General features: G+C 40.3%; 1 protein-coding gene across 4 annotated transcripts; it reads right to left on the bottom strand.

Moving 5' to 3' along the window:
- Window positions 1-316: 316 nt before the first annotated feature.
- Window positions 317-18,098, bottom strand: INIP (INTS3 and NABP interacting protein). Of its 4 annotated transcripts, none has more exons than XM_034664301.1 (7): window positions 17,941-18,098; window positions 16,707-16,789; window positions 10,324-10,344; window positions 8,450-8,493; window positions 5,106-5,208; window positions 2,197-2,287; window positions 317-1,060 (listed from the first exon to the last, which is right to left on the bottom strand). In XM_034664301.1, the coding sequence occupies exons 5-7, from the start codon at window positions 5,141-5,143 to the stop codon at window positions 965-967; spliced, it is 225 nt and encodes a 74-aa protein (XP_034520192.1). In that variant the 5' UTR covers window positions 5,144-5,208; window positions 8,450-8,493; window positions 10,324-10,344; window positions 16,707-16,789; window positions 17,941-18,098; the 3' UTR covers window positions 317-964. The 4 variants fall into 4 exon arrangements, with proteins under 4 accessions (XP_034520192.1, XP_034520191.1, XP_034520190.1 ...); XM_034664300.1 differs by having other exon boundaries at window positions 10,308-10,344; XM_034664299.1 differs by lacking the exon at window positions 10,324-10,344.
- Window positions 18,099-20,327: the final 2,229 nt, after the last annotated feature.

Below are 20,327 nucleotides of genomic sequence, written 5' to 3' on the forward strand. Positions count from 1 at the left end.
AGGGACACAGAAATCTATGAGTTTAAGATAGATATAAGGAAAATCGAATTCCTTACCCAGGTTTTTCAGACTTTGTTTTGAATTAGAGATTCTAATTCCCTAGGACTGGGGTAAGGTAGGAGGGACTGCATACTTAAATAAACACCCCAGATCCCGTTCAAGATGTGTCAAATTGAGAAACTTGCTTAACCTAACTCCTGTGAGTAATTAAAAAAGGGGCTCGACTTGCATCTGTTTTTAATTAGAACAAAAATGGACAATAAAACGTGGGCACACCATCTGTGTCATAACACTACGTAATAAGAGCACGTACAAGTTTTTAAATCACATCTCTTATCATTGTTTTTAATCGCAGTTAGTCACATAATTTATAGGAGCACAGGTTTGTAAAAGATGTTTAAGCCTGGTTGGTAACTTAGTCTTATCTTAGATTTTCTTTGAAAATGGACAATAAGGGAGTTCATTATGAGTTAAAGAATATTTCAGGATGACCTGCTGACTATAAACACAAAAGGTACACTGATAGCAGTCTACAAACAGCAACTATGAATGTAACTTACTTAAGCCTGTTGGTTCACATTTTTAAAAGCACCCTCATTTCTTTGAAGTACTATAAATGGTTCTTGAACGTCTACTGTGGACAATGATATATTCAGTCCACCTAGGAGAGGGGTGGGGGGCGAATTTATGTGACCATCCAATTCAGAGTCTGATTTAGGTTCGAAAATCAAACTGTGTTCCAAAATAGTCACAGTACCATCATCAGTTCCTCAGATAATACAGTTTCCAGAACTCTCATCCTCCTGGTGACCCTCTTTTTCTGCTCTGACGTACACGTGCCTTTCTTTAAAGAAGCAAAAAAGTATAAAAGTTCACCAAAGTTCTGAAAGTCAGTCTGTACAGCACTAAATGATAGCAGCTTTGGCATCTGATATCACAGTCACTTTTGCTACAGATCTTTTCTTCATTCTGGGTCAAGGCGAGGTAAGACGGGAAGAATAAGATTCCCAAAGGCAGAGTCTTGAGTTATGAAGTATCCAGATGAGTGTGCATGTGCGTGCTAGGGAAGGGTTAAAAAAACAAAGGCAATTAAGCTATTAGAAATCACAATTTTTCAACCAAGGCGTTAAAATTACTTATCCTTTCTGAGTGCTTAAGACCAAATTTATTTTAAAAACCAGTTCCGATGCTGCTAATTTTGTTTAAATACACGGGAGATGGACAGTAATAATTTATATTAACAAGCTGCACCAGGCACTCATTTATCAGACCCACTCTGTCCTCTGGGATTCTCTAAAGTCAATAATGAGTCAAAGACATGAATTACTTTGTTCCTTGGAGTGGGGACAACTTGCAACAAAGATCCCAAAAATCGGCCTTTGATCAACAAAGCAGGAGCTTGAGAAAGGAGGGCAGTAGTTGGGAAGGGAGTGGGGTGGGGTGGGCAAGGGAGCTGATTACTGGTGATTAAGATCCTAACATTTTGTGAAGAACGTTGAAATGTAAGTAACAGGAAATCACCAGTGACCCCCCTCTGTCACTAGAGAAGGGCTGTTTTCAGGTTGCCTTAAGTGGGATGATCTTTCATATCTCTTCCGAGATTCTAAGGTTTAAAAGCATAGGTAATGATGGCTTCTTCAAGGTCTGTGGGAATGTTAGTTAAACTACCCAAGATCACTGTAATACTAAAACTGTTTACTACTATGAAGAACGGTGTGTTTTTAAATCTTTGGATTATCATATTCCCATGGTGAGTTAGTCTTTAAGCATTTCCTGCGCAACAGGTATGCTGACCATTAAAAAGAGAATCCAAACAACAATAAATCAGTAAGATTATCAAGGGGTGGAAGAGCATGACAAATTTGAAAAAAAAAAGAAAATGTATGTACTATTAAACTAGCCAGTTCAGCTTTTAAGATCATTCTGTGCACCCAAATATCCTGAACTCTCATACGCAAGCGATCCCTTGCCAGGTGCAACACATGACCGTGTCAGAGTCATACAAGATAATTTCATGACTGCTGTGTTGGCCCTTCAAATCCTTTGGGCCTGACTGAATGTCGGAAAACCACTGCAATTACGTGTGGAACGTTTTTATTGATATTGCCCCACTGAAATATGAAACAGGAATTGTGCTGGCTTCCAAGACCCAGGGATTCTCCAGTGAGACGGGAATGTCGGTCCCACTTGGCTCACCTGCAAAGCCGCCTTTTGTTGGGCTGCGATGTGCTGCTGCTCGGCATGATCCCGGAAGTCCTTATTAAGAGAGGGTCTCGAGAGCGCGATGCTACAATGGGAATCTCGGTTATTTGGCTGGTTAAGGTAGTAGAAATTTCCTGACTTCTTTTTTTTTTTTTTTTTTAAGATTTTATCTATTTATTTGACAGAGAGAGAGACAGCCAGCGAGAGAGGGAACACAAGCAGGGGGAGTGGCAGAGGAAGAAGCAGGCTCCCAGCGGAGGAGCCTGATGTGGGGCTCGATCCCATAACGCCGGGATCACGCCCTGAGCCGAAGGCAGATACTTAACAACTGAGCCACCCAGGCGCCCCGAAACTTCCTGACTTCTGAATCACATTTTTCATTATATATTCTTAATAGGGATTAAAAAAAAAAAGGGCCTTCCAGAATAAGTCTTTTTTTCCTTCTCCTGATGTTTACATTAATATATATGAAGAAAGCCCATGTTATTTTACTGGGGCTTCAAATTACCTCTATTTTTGATTATTTTTTNTACTTAACAACAGAGCCACCCAGGCGCCCCAAAACTTCCTGACTTCTGAATCACATTTTTCATTATATATTCTTAATAGGGATTAAAAAAAAAAAGGGCCTTCCAGAATAAGTCTTTTTTTCCTTCTCCTGATGTTTACATTAATATATATGAAGAAAGCCCATGTTATTTTACTGGGGCTTCAAAATTACCTCTATTTTTGATTATTTTTTTGGATGATCTATGGTCCCCTACTTTCCAACTGGGTTGAGGTACTCCAGTCTATCATAAGGTTATATTTATGATGAAAACAGAGCACTGAATGTTTCAAGGTACAGCATGCGAAAAGCCCTGGGCTAAAGACCTTGGCGTGTTTGAAGAAATTAAGAACTTGATAGGACTGGAGGTCAGGGTTGAAAAGGGGTGAAATGGGTTGGCAGAAAATGATACTGGGGAGAGAAAGGCAGGTGCCAGGGTATGAAGAGCCTTGTGAAATAAATTAAGAAATGTAGATCTTATCTTCAGAGTAAAGAGAGACTCCCAGAGAGTTTAATAAAGCAGAGGAGTGACAAGATCACAAGTACCACATGATGGCTCAGAAAGACCCCCGCAAGGCAGACTGTGCCGGTCTCCTCCTCAACAACTGTTTATCTCCCCATTTCCTTGCTAATGGAATCCAAACTTCGTTCAATCATTGGTGGTCCCATGCTTCAGGACTGGCCAGGCTCCTCCCTCAGGGGAGGCAATCTGATCGGTGTAAGGCAATGCCATTCCCCTTGCTGGTTTCTGGTTTAGACAAGAGAAAGATACACGGTTCTGGGCAACTAGGCTTGACGGACAGTCTGCTGGAAGGCTTCTGAGAACATTCTCTGCACTCTTACAAAAGGAACGCAGGACAGGCACCTTTCTGGTTTTGGCCTCTATAGTGTATAGTCTATCTAGTGTAGGGTGAGGCTGAGACTACGGCAGTCATATTTGGACAATTAGGGAGCTGCTGACCCACAGAGAAAGGTGGAAAGGAAGGCTGGAGGGAGGCTGGAGCATGGCTCACACTGTTGGCCACTGCATGAAGCCACTCTGGAACCACTAGCTCTTCACGCTCCTGGGAAACATGCACCGTAATGTGTATGCCAATTTTCTTGGTTTTCTGTTACTTCCAGAGTAAACTATCCTAACTGACACAAATGATAAATATATTCAGGGGGACTGAAGACTAAGGAAATTCAGTGAGGAAGCAGCTATTGTAATGGAGGTAAGAAATGGGAGTGGCCAGGACGAGGGTGGCATCCGTAGCCATGAAGAAAAATAGGCCGATCTGAGAATGTTTCAAAGTATACACATAAGAGAACGGCAGTGGCTTAGAGGTGGAAATGAAAGGGGTAATAAACGAAGTCCACACTTCTGACTTTGAAGACTAGTAGATCTGTGCCATTCACTGAGACGAGAAACCCAAGACTAGTAAGTGGTTAGTGAGAGCTCGGGAAGGGAAGAGGAGTTCAGCCTGGGACACACGAAGTCTAAAATGCCTAAAGGATATCGGGGTGGAGCTACCCAAGAGGCAATCTGGGACTTGGGAGAAAAGTTATCGGCACATAAATAACAGGTTACAGAAGTGGAGGCAACTGGCCAGTGAAAAGCTGTGTGAAGACAGGAAACTGGCTGTAGGACTGAGCTCTGAAGAGCACGGACATTCACGAGACAGGCAGCGGAGACATGTCTGCAAAAGAAACCAAGACTGTGTGTCACTGAGCCAGTGAAGTTGAGGAAAGAGAGTATTTTAAGAAGGAGGGAGAGATCAGTGGCGTCCAACAATGCCAAGATGTCTAATAAGAGAAGGTCCACGGTCTACCAGATTTAGCTACCACGAGCTTGCAAGTGACCGAGGGATGCACCTATTCTTAGGAAGGGGGAGAGGGGCTCTCGAGTCAGACTGGAGTGTGCTGAGGAGTCGGTAAGTGAGACAGTAAAGATGAGGATAGACAGCACTTTCAGGAGGTCCGGCTGAAAAAGAGGGGGAAGGCCAGGGTGGTGGCTTAATGCGATGGAAGGAGGCAGAAACTGAACACGATAAAGATTGAGCCCCTACATTTTACCTGCTTTGCAGAATGCTTAAAAAGTGGGACGCTGACAATAATTTCAGCAACAAACCAAAACCACACAAAACCCTTTTCTTTTTTTAAAAGTAGGCTGTGGGGACCATTAAATATTCTAGTTAGAACTGAAATATTTAAGATCTAATCAATTCATCTAATTTTTTCAAATCTAACTAAGAAACAAAACATTACATGTAAATTATAACGTTACAAAGACAAACGCCTGCCAACCAACTTGAGGTATTTTGTCCAGGATCTTTTTTATATCACTGAATATAAAAACCACATTATTCTTCAATACCTCGCTCCAGGATGATTAGTTGAAGATTGGTTCTGCATTAGTAATTTTCTTTTCTCTTTGTCCAGTTCTGCCAAGATTGCAACTCTGTTTTTATTTTGAAAACCTAGAAAAAGGGGGTTGGGAGGAAAGACAGCAAGAGAGAGAGATAAAAAACATTTTAGAGCTATTTTTATACACCCAGGCCATCTAAAAACCCAGCAAGCAAATTCTGTTCTCTAACAAGATAACAAACCCACTCGTGAGTAGTTCCCCTAGATGGTTACACCACGTTCCTCCTGCTTCCCAGCGACTTTACCAGCAGAGCCCATGGCTGGATGCAAAGTAGAATGCTGACTGAGGACTTTGAAGACTTAGTTTTAAAGAACTGTAATCACTGAGGTTTTCAGGAGGAAAACATCAACAGTCATGCTCAGAGCCAAACAAAATTTCTTTTTCTCAACTGCTTTCATTCAGAAATGGCACACAGTCTTTCAAGGAACAAGTCAAAGAACTGCAACCAACTACATAGCAATTCTGAGAAAGAAATGGGGCGTAACGATGGGGCACAAAAAGGTGTGTCCTTTATCAACTGCTTAATCCTGGGCTTGATTTTGATCCTCAAATTACATAAGATCTAGAGCAGAGGGTGCAAAGTCCTGGCCCAGGAGCAGCATCCAACTAGGTTTTAAAATCTGAATTAGGGGCACCTGGGTGGCCCAGCTGGTGAAGCACCCTCCTAATTTCGGCTCGGGTCATGAGACTGAGCCCCACATGTTCAGCATTGTGCTCATGGGGAGTCTGCTTGAGATTCTCTCCCTTTCCCTCTGCGCCCCCCCCCCCCGTGTGGTCTCTCTAAAATAAATTAACTAATTAGTTAAAATCTGAATTACATGTAAACATTGAGAGAGTGTAAACAAAATCCTCAGATTTCTTGCTTCTCTTGAAACATCTCAAACACTAGCAACAAGGGATCTGGATACCCCCTTGGTAAAAATTAACTAGAACGAAGAAATAATCATCACTATTTTATCACATTAAAAAGATACCGGGTCCTCTCTAGCTTATTACAGTCCTTATCAACTTGTTTATATGCCTGTGGGCATTTGAGTTTGATCCCTGATTTAGAACAAAAGAAGTGGAAAGATAAAAGGCTGGAAAACCAAGTCCAAAGTGAGTTCTCTGTAAAGTGGAGAATGCTTTCCAAGGGAAAGTAGCACTCTCTCATTTGTATATGTGAAGATGCATATATAGATATAAAGCAAGTTACACCACTGGGTGTATTTCTAGCTAGAGGATGACACGTTTTTCCACTTCTCAGAAGAGGCTAATGAGTTCTTAGAAGATATTATGTAGTTCCCATCTTTGTAGGAATTTAGAGATACTGTAAATATAAAATCTGATAGTGTCTAAATTATATGATGAGCAAAATAAATAACCGCACTGAGAAGTACTGATGTGCTGTTTGCAGAAATATCCATTTCTCTCAAGATTAATTTGTTCACAAATAATATTTGAAAAATAATATTTTAGGGTCACTATCAGTAAAGGAATTGTATATACATAGAAATTGTATGTATAAAGCATTAAAAACACTACATGAAGATAATTTGATCAATAATGTTCCGATAAATACAAGCACAACTGAGCTTTTCAATGCTCTTCAATGTGTTTAAGTTTACCTATATTATTTTTAAATGACCTCTGTGAAGAGGAACCAGAGTTCTAGGGAGAGTACTAGTTCCATGTCTTAGTGCAAGGAAAAAAAAAAATCAAGATGTGCCTGGAACGTCTTGTTGTCAGAAAGCAAAAAGGTTTTTTTTGTTTTTGTTTTTTTTTAAACATCCAGGGTAGTGCTGAAAGAACAAAGAAGATGGGCGCCTGGGTGGCTCAGTCGGTTAAGCGTCTGCCTTTGGCTCAGATCATGGTCTCGGGGTCCTGGGATCGGGCTGCATGTTGGGCTCCCTGCTTAGCAGGGAGTCTGCTTCTCCCTCTCCCTCTGCCCACAACTCATTCTCTATCAAATAAACAAATACTTACCCCCCCCCCAAAAAAAAGAAGCAAATTTGAGGTTAGCCAGGCTGTCACAATTGGAACATTAAAGAGAAAAATAATTATAGCTAAATGGAACAAATTGAATCTAGGGTAAGCCATGACTCCAAAATAAGATACAAAAGGGAAACTTAAAACACATAAAAATATAGTTGTAAAGAAGGGTGAAAATAATAATTATTATAATTAATAATTAGGTCAGTTGTAATAATTATAGTTAATAATTAGGTTAGTGTTAACATTTAGGGATTTGTTTCTCCTATTAAGTATATGTCTGTTTATAAAGCATAGCTGTATACTTTTTTGTTTAGGTACACCGAGGAAGGGGTAGATACAGGGAACTGGGGCTAAGCCAAATAGTTCTGGAAAAAGCAGGTTATGGACCAAGAACAAGAGAGGCAGACTCTGCACAGGTTCATTCACACACACACACGCACCATTTAAAAGGAGCCCCAGTGGTGATGAGCACCCATGTCACACAAGGACCAAGCAGAAACTGTGAGCTCTTTTTTTATTTCTTTTTTTTTTTTTAAGATTTTATTTATTTATTCGAGATAGAGACAGCCAGCGAGAGAGAGGGAACGCAAGCAGGGGGAGGGGGAGAGGAAGAAGCAGGCTCATAGCAGAGGAACCTGATGTGGGGCTCGATCCCAGAACGGTGGGATCACGCCCTGAGCCGAAGGCAGACACTTAACGACTGCGCCACTCAGGCGCCCCAAAAACTGTGAGTTCTAACTGGATGAGCTGGTGAAATTCTTAAAGAGAGTTAAGTGTAAGACCTAATGATCCCTGACCTGTTGGGAGATGAAATGCATTAAATCCTGGCAGTAAAGCTACCAGAAAAGGGCAATTCATAATGAAAACAGAACACAGAAGTGTTTCATTTAAGGACTAACTCCACGTTGCAAGAAACTAAAAATCTATGAGACAGGCATGAGCTTAAAAAAATCCCATTATAGGGGCACCTGAGTGGCTCAGTCGGTTCAGCGTCTGCCTTTTGCTCAGGTCATGACCCCAGGGTCCTGAGATCGAGTCCCGCATCGGGCTCCCTGCTCATCGAGGAGCCTGCTTCTCCCTCTTCTCCTGCCCCTCCCCCTCCGTTCATGCTCTGTCTCTTGCTTTCTCTCTCTCTCTCTCAAATAAAGAAATAAAATCTTAAAAAAAAAATCCTATTATGAACTCAGCAGGTAAAGTTTAATGATAGAAGGGACCCAGTGCACACCAACACAGCTTTTAAATCATCTTTAAACGCATAACCAAATCTTGCGTTTTGGCTGAGAATCAAACTTATCAAAAAACACTAAATCTTGACTTACCTGAAATTTTGTTTTGTTTTGGTAGTGGTAAGATTACTGTAACCCTAGGAAGGTATAGAAAGATTACTATAACCCTGAGAAAGTGCAGAAATAAGAATCTGGGAAGATTATTATAACCCCAGAAAGATATTAAAAAAACAAGTACAAAAAGAATCAATTAATTAATTAAATTAATATTTTAAAATAGATTTAAGTGTACTAAGTTTGGCAATGATTACAAAGTGAAGTATTACATAGTCATTAATTATAATTCTAACTTAAACTATTATAGAGAATTTAACAAATAAGCTTATAATCAATTCTAAATTTTTAAAAATTTTTAGTTTAGAAGTTACTTTATTAGATAAGTATAGGTTTAATACACCATTAATTAAATCATAAGCAGTGATGAGTAGTTTTCTCTATGCACACAATCCCCGTGGACTTTAAAGAACTCATTGAAGTATTTAAACAAGGGGTCACCGGAGTGGGCTAGCCCATAGCCTTCCCTCCCTGGTAAAGATGGGATAATGCCTATCTCTGTATCTCATTTAGTGCCCCATATTCCCACCCAGAAGCCCAAGTTTTATCCTTATAACCCACCCCTTACTACCCACATCTAACCAATCACCAAGTCCAATGAATTTTATGTCCTGCATGTCTCTAAATAACCTCCCTTCTCAACTCCTTTTCCACAGTCTAACCAAGCAAAATTATCTTTTGCACAATATTCTAGACCTTAATAGGTATCAACAGGCAGGTGAGAGCCACAAAGGCTACTTTACAGAGAAAGGGTATGGTCAGATCTTTTAGGCTTTTATTTTCTGATCTATGCTTTTTTCTTGATTTTTAAAAAATACAGTATTATTTTACATGTCTGTTTTGCACAAAAAATTTGCATTATAAAAGTATATAAAAGTCAACAGATAGCACTTAGGAAATAATAATAGCATATTTCAAATTTGAAACTTAAGGCACAAGCGAGGCAATCTATGTGGTACACGAAGTATAATGTTCTAAGGTTCTCCCACCTTTAGGGTTTATACAAACGAACTCTAACTAGGACATCAATACATAACATTTAACTAACTGTTTTATTACACTCACTACACGAGTTTTTTTTTTTTAAACACTCACCTATCTCTTGCCATAATTTAACATTTGATTTTTACATTCTTTTAAACATATTGTAGTTACATGTAACTTTTACATTCTCAGAAGCATGAGAGTGTTAATGATATAACTCATGTACACTACTTAATATTCCTTTATAGTTAACCTTTTTCCTAATAAAATTCTCTTAGAATAAAGCAGCACACTCTAAAAAAATACTTCTATTTTTAGAACTAGAACCCTATCTCCATTCACAATCATATATATTTTCATTTCTACATCCATTCATAGAAACATGTAACTCCCACACATTTTTTTTTACTAAAAACATTCCTGAGGAATTTAAATTGCATTTAAAACCTAACTAATCACTTTATATGAACAGCTCTATCACACTTAAATAAGCACTAACTGGAATTCTTTTTATTGGAAAAAAATCTAAAGCTAAAGAATGAAAATTATTCTAAAATATTATTCAAATCCACTCAAGTGGTTATCCTACAGGCTATATATTCTTCACAACTATACATTAAATCAACGTATCATACTTAAGAGACCTGTTTAGTATTAAAGGAAAGTCACTGTGGCACAATTAGTTTAACGTGTTTTAAGTTATTTAGTGAATCAACATATATTTATTGTGTATTCATCATATACAGGCACTAGGTAGGTTCTAAGGATACAATGATGAGCCAAAGCTGGACATGATTCTAGCTCTCATGGTTCTCAAACAGTCCAGTGAGGATAGAGATGATCAAATAATTACAGCAATGAATGTATACTTAGAATCTAAGATGAGTAGTCTGAAATAAAGAAAGAAAATTCTATAAGCATTTATAACAATCCATTACTTTGGGAATCAATGCTGAATAAACTTGACCTGGACTGGGAGTAGGGGGAGCAGTGAAGGCTTCCAGAGAAAAGTAATGCCTGAACTGAAATCTTAAGGACAAATAAATCAGTTCATTAGGGGTGGGGGAAAAATAACACTTTCCCCTATAACAAGAGCATTGCAGCTGCAGTGTTGAGAATAGGCTAGACAAGAGGAAACAGGAGACTATGACAGCAGAACGAGCTAGAGATGACAAAAGTTGTTACCAGCCAGGGAAATGGAAAGTTAGGAACAGATCCAAGAGCTATTTAGGAAGTTAAATCAACAGGACACTGAAAGAATATGAAGTAAGGAATGACGAAGAAGGTGTCATGGATGGCTCCTAGATTTTTGGCTCATTTAGTTAAATGGTGAATTATTTCTATTTTTCTATGGCTACTGTGACAAATTACTAGAAACTTAGTCTCTTAAAACAACACAAATCTATTATCTTACAGTTCTGTAGTTCTGTGGTCTTACAGGGATAAAATCAAGGGCTACATTTCTTTCTGGAGCCTCCGGTGAAGAATCTGTTTCCTTGCCTTTTCCAGTTTCTAGAAGCTGCCTGAGTTCCTTGGATCTTGGTACCCTTTCTCTGCCTTCAAAACCAGCAACACTGTATCTCTCTGACCCTTCTATCATCATTTCTCTCTCTGACCACAGCTAGGGAAAAAATTTACTGCTTTTTAGGACTCATGTGATTAAGATGGGCCCACCTGCATAATCCAGGATAATCTTCCCATCTCAAGGCCCTTAACCTTAATCACATGTGCAAAGTTCTTTTTGCCAGAGAAGGTAACATAGTCACAGGTCTGGGGCTTATGAGGCGTGCATCTTTGGTGTGGGGAAGGGATCATTTTGCCTACCACATTCCCCAGTAATATATGCAATGTATTCAGTGGTTAAAGCTCAAACCTCATCCAGGGGAGACAGCTTGATGTCTTAAGTCTTAACAGAATAAAAGCATATAACATTATTTAATTAACATGAGTTGATTATACCAATAATTGGTCTTTTTGGTATCTAGTTAATGGCAAACACTTCTTGTATCTGGAGAGACTGAAAAATTATTCAACTCGGGACACCTGGGTGGCTCAGTTGTTAAACATCTGCCTTCGGCTCAGGTCATGATTTCAGGGTCCTGGGATCGAGCCCCACGTCGGGCTCCCTGCTCAGCAGGGAGTCTGCTTGTCCCTCTCCCTCTGCCCCTCTGTTCATGTTCGCTCTCAAAAAAATAAATAAAATCTTAAAAAAAATATTCAACTCTTAGGTATTTTCAGTAAAGTCCAAAAAATAGCTATCAAAGGAAAGGAATGAACCCTAGTGACCTCTCTGTTTTCAAGTTCTCTCTCAATCCTCAAGGACTTACTCCTTGTAAGCTACTGACACTTTCTCTACCGTCAAAGGGTTTCCCTTCTTCAGGACTGGCTAAATAAGATGATGAGTTATCTTCTGCTTGAACCGACCTTTCCTCATCACTCATTTTTCTTTTCCTCTTTCAAACTCCCAGGCCCGTTTCATTGCAAGAATTTTCTGCTTAATAACAGATGCAGAAGAGATACAAAGATTAAGAAGTCTTTTGCCCCTATCCTAGAGCTCCCAATTTTTTTTCTTAGATGCTACAATTAGAATGTTCTAATCCCTCAGCTAAAGTACAGTATGGAAAAACAATGAACAGGGTACTGGGGCAGAGAATCAACGTGACTTATCAGTACTACCAGTTACTATTTCATATTGAGAAATTATCTCACTAGACAGGACCAATGGAGACAACAGTAACAACTTCGAAGGGTGGTTATATGAGGTACAGAAAATAGAAGTAAAATACCTGGCATACAGCATGCCACGTGGTAATTGCTTAATAAATACTAGCTATTACTATCATCTTGCATTCTGTAAAGTTAGTTAACATCACTAGATTCTTCTCAGCCCCATTCTGCCAATTCACTTTCAAGGAATAGTTTTTCATTACAAAGAACACAACTGATCAGCAGCCGCTTCCTAGGTTACACTCACATGACAGGCCTTCCAGGCCAGTCTGAATGGGCCTGGGGATCTCAAGCTCTCTCCTAACTATACACAGATCTGAAGCTCCTTTACAACATATTCCACCCCAACTCAGTTTCATTCCTATTTCAACCTGGGGCCTACAGACCATTCCTAGCACATCAGAAAAATACTGTGCTTTGCCTTCGCAGCTAAAAATGAGACAAAAGAAATCTAGCTTTGGGGCGCCTGGGTGGCACAGCGGTTAAGCGTCTGCCTTCGGCTCAGGGCGTGATCCCGGCGTTGTGGGATCGAGCCCCACATCAGGCTCTTCTGCTATGAGCCTGCTTCTTCCTCTCCCACTCCCCCTGCTTGTGTTCCCTCTCTCACTGGCTGTCTCTATCTCTGTCGAATAAATAAATAAAATCTTTAAAAAAAAAATCTAGCTTAAAAAACCTACTGCAAATTGCATCTTTGCATCTACACTCCCCTTTTAAAAAGTACAAATACAAGAATTTTAAATTATTTTTACATCAGCGTAAATTTTAATTTACATTTAATTTACATCTTAATTGAGAGGTAGCATACCTTGCTTTTCTTCTGGACCATAGATGGTTTGGGGTAAGACTTGTATTTGGGCCTGAGGCCAAACAAGACACCTCCCAAGAGCTATGCCACCCCACTCCTACACAGCACCCTGAAATCACGGCTAAGAGCACCCAGAATGGCGCCAAGTCAAAAGTTCCCACCACCTGATCTTCAGGGCTTATAGTTATTACTATAAACATTTTAAGATAACTAGAAAATAAAAGAATCAAAGTATTTCACTGGGTTTCTGTGTGTCTGAAATCAGGTACCACCACAAGATCATAGGACCTTGATATTTACCAATAATGAAAGATTCTTTACATAGTACGTAGGCAAAATTCCAATTTGAGAATTTGCCTCTACATATTAAAATTCTCAAAATGTTACTTATCAATCAAGTGGTTATTAAGAACCAACCAAATGTTCCATACTACGATGGATGGTGAGGAGACTTCAGTGACTGTGTGCCAAGAGCTTAGGAAATTTGGCACTCCTGATTGCTTACCACAGTACGACAGACTGCTAGATCTGCTAGAGGGCTCAGTGAACACAATGGGATTCTGTCTCCTACACCAGAGACACTAACAAATTGCAATGTACAGATCAGGATTTTTTTTTTAAGTCATGGTTCTTTCAGCTATCATTGTAAGATAATTACGGCACTTGGCATTCAAACTCTGTATTAAGTAGTTCCTATACATATAAAGAGTGCAGAAATAATTTAATATAGAAAGTAAAATGCAATAGATCCAAACAGATGAGAATTTTAAAATCGTCACTGGGAGTCTATAGAGCATGACAGGGACTCCCTCTGCTGGTGCCTAACAGCAGCTCAGGACACCACCAAAATCACTGACAAAAGACCGGCAGCCAAAGCCTAATCTAAATTCACTTCTATTTAGATTAGAGGATGTTTCACAGCAGATATAATTATGGATCAATCAAAGGCCACCCTAAAAATGATTGTGTTTTATTGCAAATGCTAAAAAAAATAACCAGCAAACTGTAAATCTCAATTATTGTGCTATTAGAACAGATAAGTAATTTAAAATTTATTTTCATCTGGACTGCACTGTGTGATTTTTAGCAGCATATTTTCCTTCCAAAATAGATGTCTCTTTGTTTTCATTTTGGTTCAAATTAAATTATTCTTTATCTGATAATCTGATGAAAAGCAGAGATCAAAGATCAGAAGGAAATGTTGACCTGTGATGAATCCATAGAGCACACAAATCACACATGGTTACTTGAGAGAACAGAAAGGTATTAGCTAGCTACAAATGTCACCGTAGCTAGGTTTTTACAATACTACACTTCAGTAAAACTCATGGAACCTTCAGTGTGCCCTAAATGCAGCTAATATACTAAAACAGGCGTACATGTAACAAAACAGCAGACTTCCAGTAGTTGCAGAGTGGTTCGGTTACACTAACCCTGCCAGAGTATCATTATAAATTCTGGACAAAAGATTAAAAATTCATTATTTGAAGGCACCAGAGACTGACCAATATCAGACAGAAACTGCAACTAGTGAGATTTGGGAATTTGTGACCTTTTGTTCAGTCCACAAACAGTTTGGATAGCCTCACCTTACTAGCTTTGAGTTATCAGAGGACAGTTCAGGGCTGGCAGAGTAGCGAGAAAATGAGGGGAGAGACCCAAGAGGGAAAGGCAGGAGGAGTAAAGCCCAAAACATGCCTATACAGTCCATCCAACGTTTTTGCTTCTTGCTATGACTACGCACGGCAGTCCCAGGGGGATCGAGCAATAAAGCAGCACCTGGAAGCTGAAAAGACTGAGCAGAGATTTCAGCTACTGCCCAACACAAGGGAGACAAGAGTCTGAGTTGTGTTGAAGGCTTGCATTTGCTAGAACAAAAATCACGTTTCAGAGGAATACAAAAGAATCCAGAGTCTCTATAATACTAGTCATAATATCCAGTACCCAATAACAAATCACTGAGTATAGCAAGAAAAAGGTGACCCACACTCAAAAAAAAAAAAAAAAAAAAAGGGGAAAACAGAAACCAACTCCAAGATGATCCAGATGATGCAATCAGCAGTGACAACCTGTATCTAGACTCTAAAAAAAAAAGAAAACTTAATAACAAACCAGTTTTTAAAAAATGAGCAAAAGACTTAAGTTAAAAAAAAAAGAAAAAAAGATTTACCAGGACCAGGTAGGTACAAAAAAGAGCTCGACATTTGTCATCAGGGAAATGCAAGTTAATACAACAAGATGTCACTTTACCACTAAAATGGCTAAAAATAAGATGACCTATAGCACTATATATAGAGTACCCAGAATTTTCACACGTTGCCGGAGGGAATGTAATTTGGTACAGCCAGTTTGGGACAAGGCTTGGCAGTTTTTCAAAATGTTAACAATATACTCAGCTATTAATCCAAATATTCACAAAAAGACTTATAAACGAATATTCAAAGCAGCTGTATTCACAATAGCCAGAACTGAGACAACCCCAAAGCCCCTGAACAGGAGAATGAGTTTTTTTTAAAATGCTGGTAAATATATACAGTAGAACTACTCCATAAGAAACACAATGAACTATTGATACGTGGCACAACATGGATGAGACTCAGTTTAGTGAGTGAAAGAAGCTGGACACAAACAATTACACACTTTATGATTACATTTATATGAAGACGAACTAAGACAAAACTAAGGTAAAAAAATCAGAACAGAGATAAGTAATAAAAAAATATGGGTCAAACAAGAGTTCAGAGTTGATAAGGAAAGGAAATAGAGGTTTGCTTCAAATCTTGAAACGACATAACTTACAAAGTGGGATTTAATACTTTCTCGAGATTAAATTTTATTTTTTAAAACTTATTTTTAAATAAAAACGTCTCTAGGATGTGTCTGACCTAATCTGTTTCAGAGAGCTTCTAAACAGAGGTGATGTGTATGAATGTTTCTAGAGCAAATGAAGATAAAGGCATGGATATTGCCTGGTGACAATATAACTTCTTTAAAAGTGGTTCTGATTTCAAGTAGACAACACAGATGTCAGAAGAGGACCTAAGGTTTGCGATGTGAATAATCTTTTTATCTTATTTTTTTTAAGATTTTATTTATTTATTTGTCAGAGAGGGAGCGAGAGAGAGAGAGAGCACACACACGCACATGAGTGGGGTGAGGAGCAGAGGGAGAAGCAGGCTCCGAGCTGAGCAAAGAGACCGATGTGGGACTCAATCCCAGGACTCTGGGATCATGACCTGAGCCAAAGGCAGATGCTTAACCAACTGAGCCAACCGGGGTCCTAATCTTTTTTTTTTTTAGAATGTTATATATTTATTTGAGCGAGAGCAGATTGAGACAGCGCAGCACACAGGAGCAGGGGGAGGGGCAGAAGAGGAGGGAGAAGCAGACTTCCCACTGAGCAGGGAGCCTGATGCGGTGCTCAATCCTAGGATCCCTCAGATCATGACCTGAGCCAGAGACAGACGCTTAACCATCTGAGCCACCCAGGCACCTTCGATGTGAATAATCTTAACACAGGTTAAAAAATAGGATTAATAGCTATTAAAAATGTTATATATCTGAAACAATATTGGACTTATTTCAAAAACAGGGTTTTTACTTTGCTATTCATTTTTTATTCTGACTACAGTAACTGCTCTATCCTAACTTTTCTATTAAAACACATTTATTAAATGGGGGCAAACGTTCCTAGTAATAAAAAGTTCCAGCATGCATTACCTTGTCCTGAAGGGTTTGCTGCCATATCTTCCTATTTTGTTTCAGCTATGCTCAGTGGCAACTGGTCAGCACTTTATAGTCACCTGCAAAAAAATATGTGTACACGTACATAAAATGCAACATACTCAGCAACAAACTAAACGGTGTCAGGAACAGCTAGCCACGCTACAATGAAACGTTTTCAGTTTTATCATCTTTTCAGAAATACACATCTGAAAAGCGCACAGACTTAAATCATAAATTTAAATTCTGCAAGCCGCTCAAGTATTTAATTAAAACAGTAAGGTTAAATGTTTACTCTTGTAGATGTTGATGCCAACATTTAGCATTGCTGTCTTTAATATTCACCATTACGTTGTATTTACCAAACACTACCAAATGTATCAACCAACTGATAGCAGCAATACGATCAGTGCTAGGCAGAAAAAAAAAAATCACTCCTCTATTGTGCTTCTTGATTCACTTAAAAAATATATCCAGCAACTACTGTGTATACTGAAAGCTAAAAAGGAAAACATGCCTAAAATTTATCAAGTACACACTCTGCACCATACACTGTGTAAGATGTTTGAAATTCTTTTACTTATCACCATTTTATAGATGGGGAGATCAGTACACAAGGCCGCAAAGCTAGTAAGAAGGCTGTTAGTTTCCCAACTTAGTGGGTTTTGTATTAGGTCTTGGGGAGATCGCAAATGAGCAAGACCCGACTCCTGTCTTCAAGGAACACACAGTTCCAGCGGGAAAATACACTCTCATTCAAACAACCATACTAAAAAGTTGAACAAACGCGCTCTTTAAAAGGCGCCGACAGTGCTCCGGAAGCAGAGAGGAACTGATTCTACTGGCGTGATGAGGGATGCCTTTAGGGGAACCAGGGAAAAGTACAAGGGCTGGCAAATAGATTTCGGTTTTGAACAAAATATCCTTAGGTGCTCCTGCGGCAGAAGCACAGGACGAGCCAAGCCGGATGGAACGAGAGGAAAGAGGGCCACCTAGTGAAGGGAAACGTAAAGCAGGGAGGGATGTGACAGGGCGGCACCTGCGTCTCAAAGGGTCCTTGCAGGAGGGCATGGAGCGCAGGCCGGGCGGGGCTGCGACCGGCAACATCCAGAGAAAGGGAAGTGAGGAAGGTGGGTGCCACGCTACCCTAGGGCAACAAAGACAGCAGCAGCCGATCAGCGCCGGGGCCACACACTTTCCTCCCCCGTGGCCGTCAGGCGGTCGTACTTACCGGGGCCACGAGAGCGCCCAGGACCCTCCTCGCCGTCCGATCGCTCTCTCAAAGGGGGCGCGACCACTTAGGGACCTGCAAACAGAGCCCAACTAGCGGCTCTACAACCTTCCCGCCCCCGCGGCGCTTCCGCCTCCTGCCTGACGTACACCCGAGGGAACGGAAGTCCCGCCTCCCGCCTGCGTCCGGCAGTGGCTGCCCGCAGCGATCCGTGTTTTAACTGCTGCCCGGGTGCAGAAGGTCACTTCCTTTCCGAAGAGTGGCAGCCGAAGAGGCTCATGGGAGATGCAGGCCGCGCTGTTGGGGGCGGGGCCCGAGTGGGGCGGGGCCCAGGAGGGGCGCGGAGACGCTTGGCCGCTGGCTGCGTTGGGCAGAGGCGGGGCCGACACCAGCTGGGTCCCCAGCGCCGCGAGTGGCTCTTTTCTCAAGGCCCCTACTGTTCAGAGAAAAGTCACCAGCCCGGCCCGGCCTGCGACGATAGGAATGCACTTCGGCTGGGATGAGGGAAGGGCCAATCTTCCTTCATAGACTGGGCTGGCTTTCGAGATTCAACAACCATCTGGAGTTGGGCGCCCACACACATCCACAAATCCCAGGGATATGTTTTTGTTCTTGTTTTTTATAGTTCACATAATTATACATAAGAAAACACAAAACATGTAGAAATTTTTGCTACTGTGCAATAATCTGTTCAAGAAATGGCTGTGCCACATCTCAGAACACCAAGACCCTCACGGTGGGTTTGCCTGATGCCTAAGTCCAGTGCAACGGATCTGCATATTTACATTGAAAGGTAACCGTGTATTGATGTGTGTCACCTGTTCTGTGGTCAGTAACCCCTGTTACGCATATTTTCTAGAATTTGAACATACATTCTTAATAATCGGTATTTGCTCAATGGTGAATGTTTATAATGCACAATTTTGTTGTGCATGGATCTAGGACTGAGGTAATAACACTACCAAGCATTTATTGAGTGCCTTCTGCATGCTAGGTTCTTCTTGTGCATCAGCTCTAGTCCTGTCATTTCCTGATTTATAAATGATTTATATTTATCTATTTATATATGAAACTCAGAAATGTTGAGTTACTTTATGTGAAGTAACAAGCAGAGTTTCAAAGGAGTAAATGTTTGCCAGATGCTAAGGCCCACGTTCTTAAATCTCACACATTGTCTCTGCTCTGGAGGAAGGAATTCCTTTGAGGCCAGATCTTGATGACATCTTTAATACAGATATAAAGTGTAATATGTGAGCTTTCTGGTAGTGAGCCAGGGCGGCTTTTCAATTAAGAAGGCTTTTTGAGGGGCGCCTGGCTGGCTCAGTTGCAAGGACATAGAACTCTTGATCTCAGGGTTGGGAGTTGGAGCCCGAGGTTGAGTGTGGAGATTACAATCAATCAATCAATATTAAAAAAAAAAAAAAAGAGTCCTGTGGTTCCTGGTTGGCTCAGTCGGAAGAGCATGGGACTCTTGATCTCAGGGTTGTGAGTTCGAACACCATGTTGGGTATAGAGATTACTTAAAAAAATAAAATAAAATCTTTACAAAAAGGGGGGGGCGCATTTTTGAGTCCTGGACTGACTAAAAAGACAACTGGGATATATACGGCTGGCAAAACCTTAATGAAATTTTTTTGGCTTTAGGTGGCCTGACTAGACAATACAGAAACCGGGGCATAAGAAAGCTCCAGTCTAAGTCCGATTTGTTTGTTTTAAGTTTTTATTTAAATTTCGGTTAGTTAACATAGACTGCAATATTAGTTCAGCTGTAGGATTTAGTGATTCATCACTTACATACAACACGCAGTGCTCATCACAAGTGCTCTCCTTGATGCCCATCCCCCATTTAGACCATCCCCTACTCACCTCCCTCCAGCAGCCCTCAGTTTGTTCTCTAGCCTTAAGAGTCTGTTTTCTGGTTTGCCTCTCTTCCCCCCGCCATGTTCATCTGTTTTGTTTCTTAAATTTCATATATGAGTGAAATCATATGGGATTTTTCTTTCTCTGACTGACATTTTGCTTAGCATAATACCCTCTAGCTCCAACCATGTCATTGCAAATGGCAAGATTTCATTCCTTTTAATGGCTGAGTAATATTCCATGGTGTATATATACCACCACTTCTTTATCCATTCATCAGTCAATGGATATTTGGGCTCTCTCCATAATTTGGCTATTATTGATAATGCTGCTATAAACATCAGGGTGCATGTGTCCCTTTGAATCAGTATTCTTGTATCCTTTGGGTAAATAACCTTGTAGTGCAATTGCTGAGTCATAGGGTAGTTCTATTTTTAACTTTTTGAGGAACCTCCATACTATTTTCTAGAGTGACTACACCAGTTTGTGTTCCCCCCAACAGTGTAAGAGGGTTCCCCTTTCTCTAC

Source organism: Ailuropoda melanoleuca, chromosome 7, assembly GCF_002007445.2.
Source record: "Ailuropoda melanoleuca isolate Jingjing chromosome 7, ASM200744v2, whole genome shotgun sequence".
Lineage (NCBI taxonomy): Eukaryota > Metazoa > Chordata > Mammalia > Carnivora > Ursidae > Ailuropoda > Ailuropoda melanoleuca.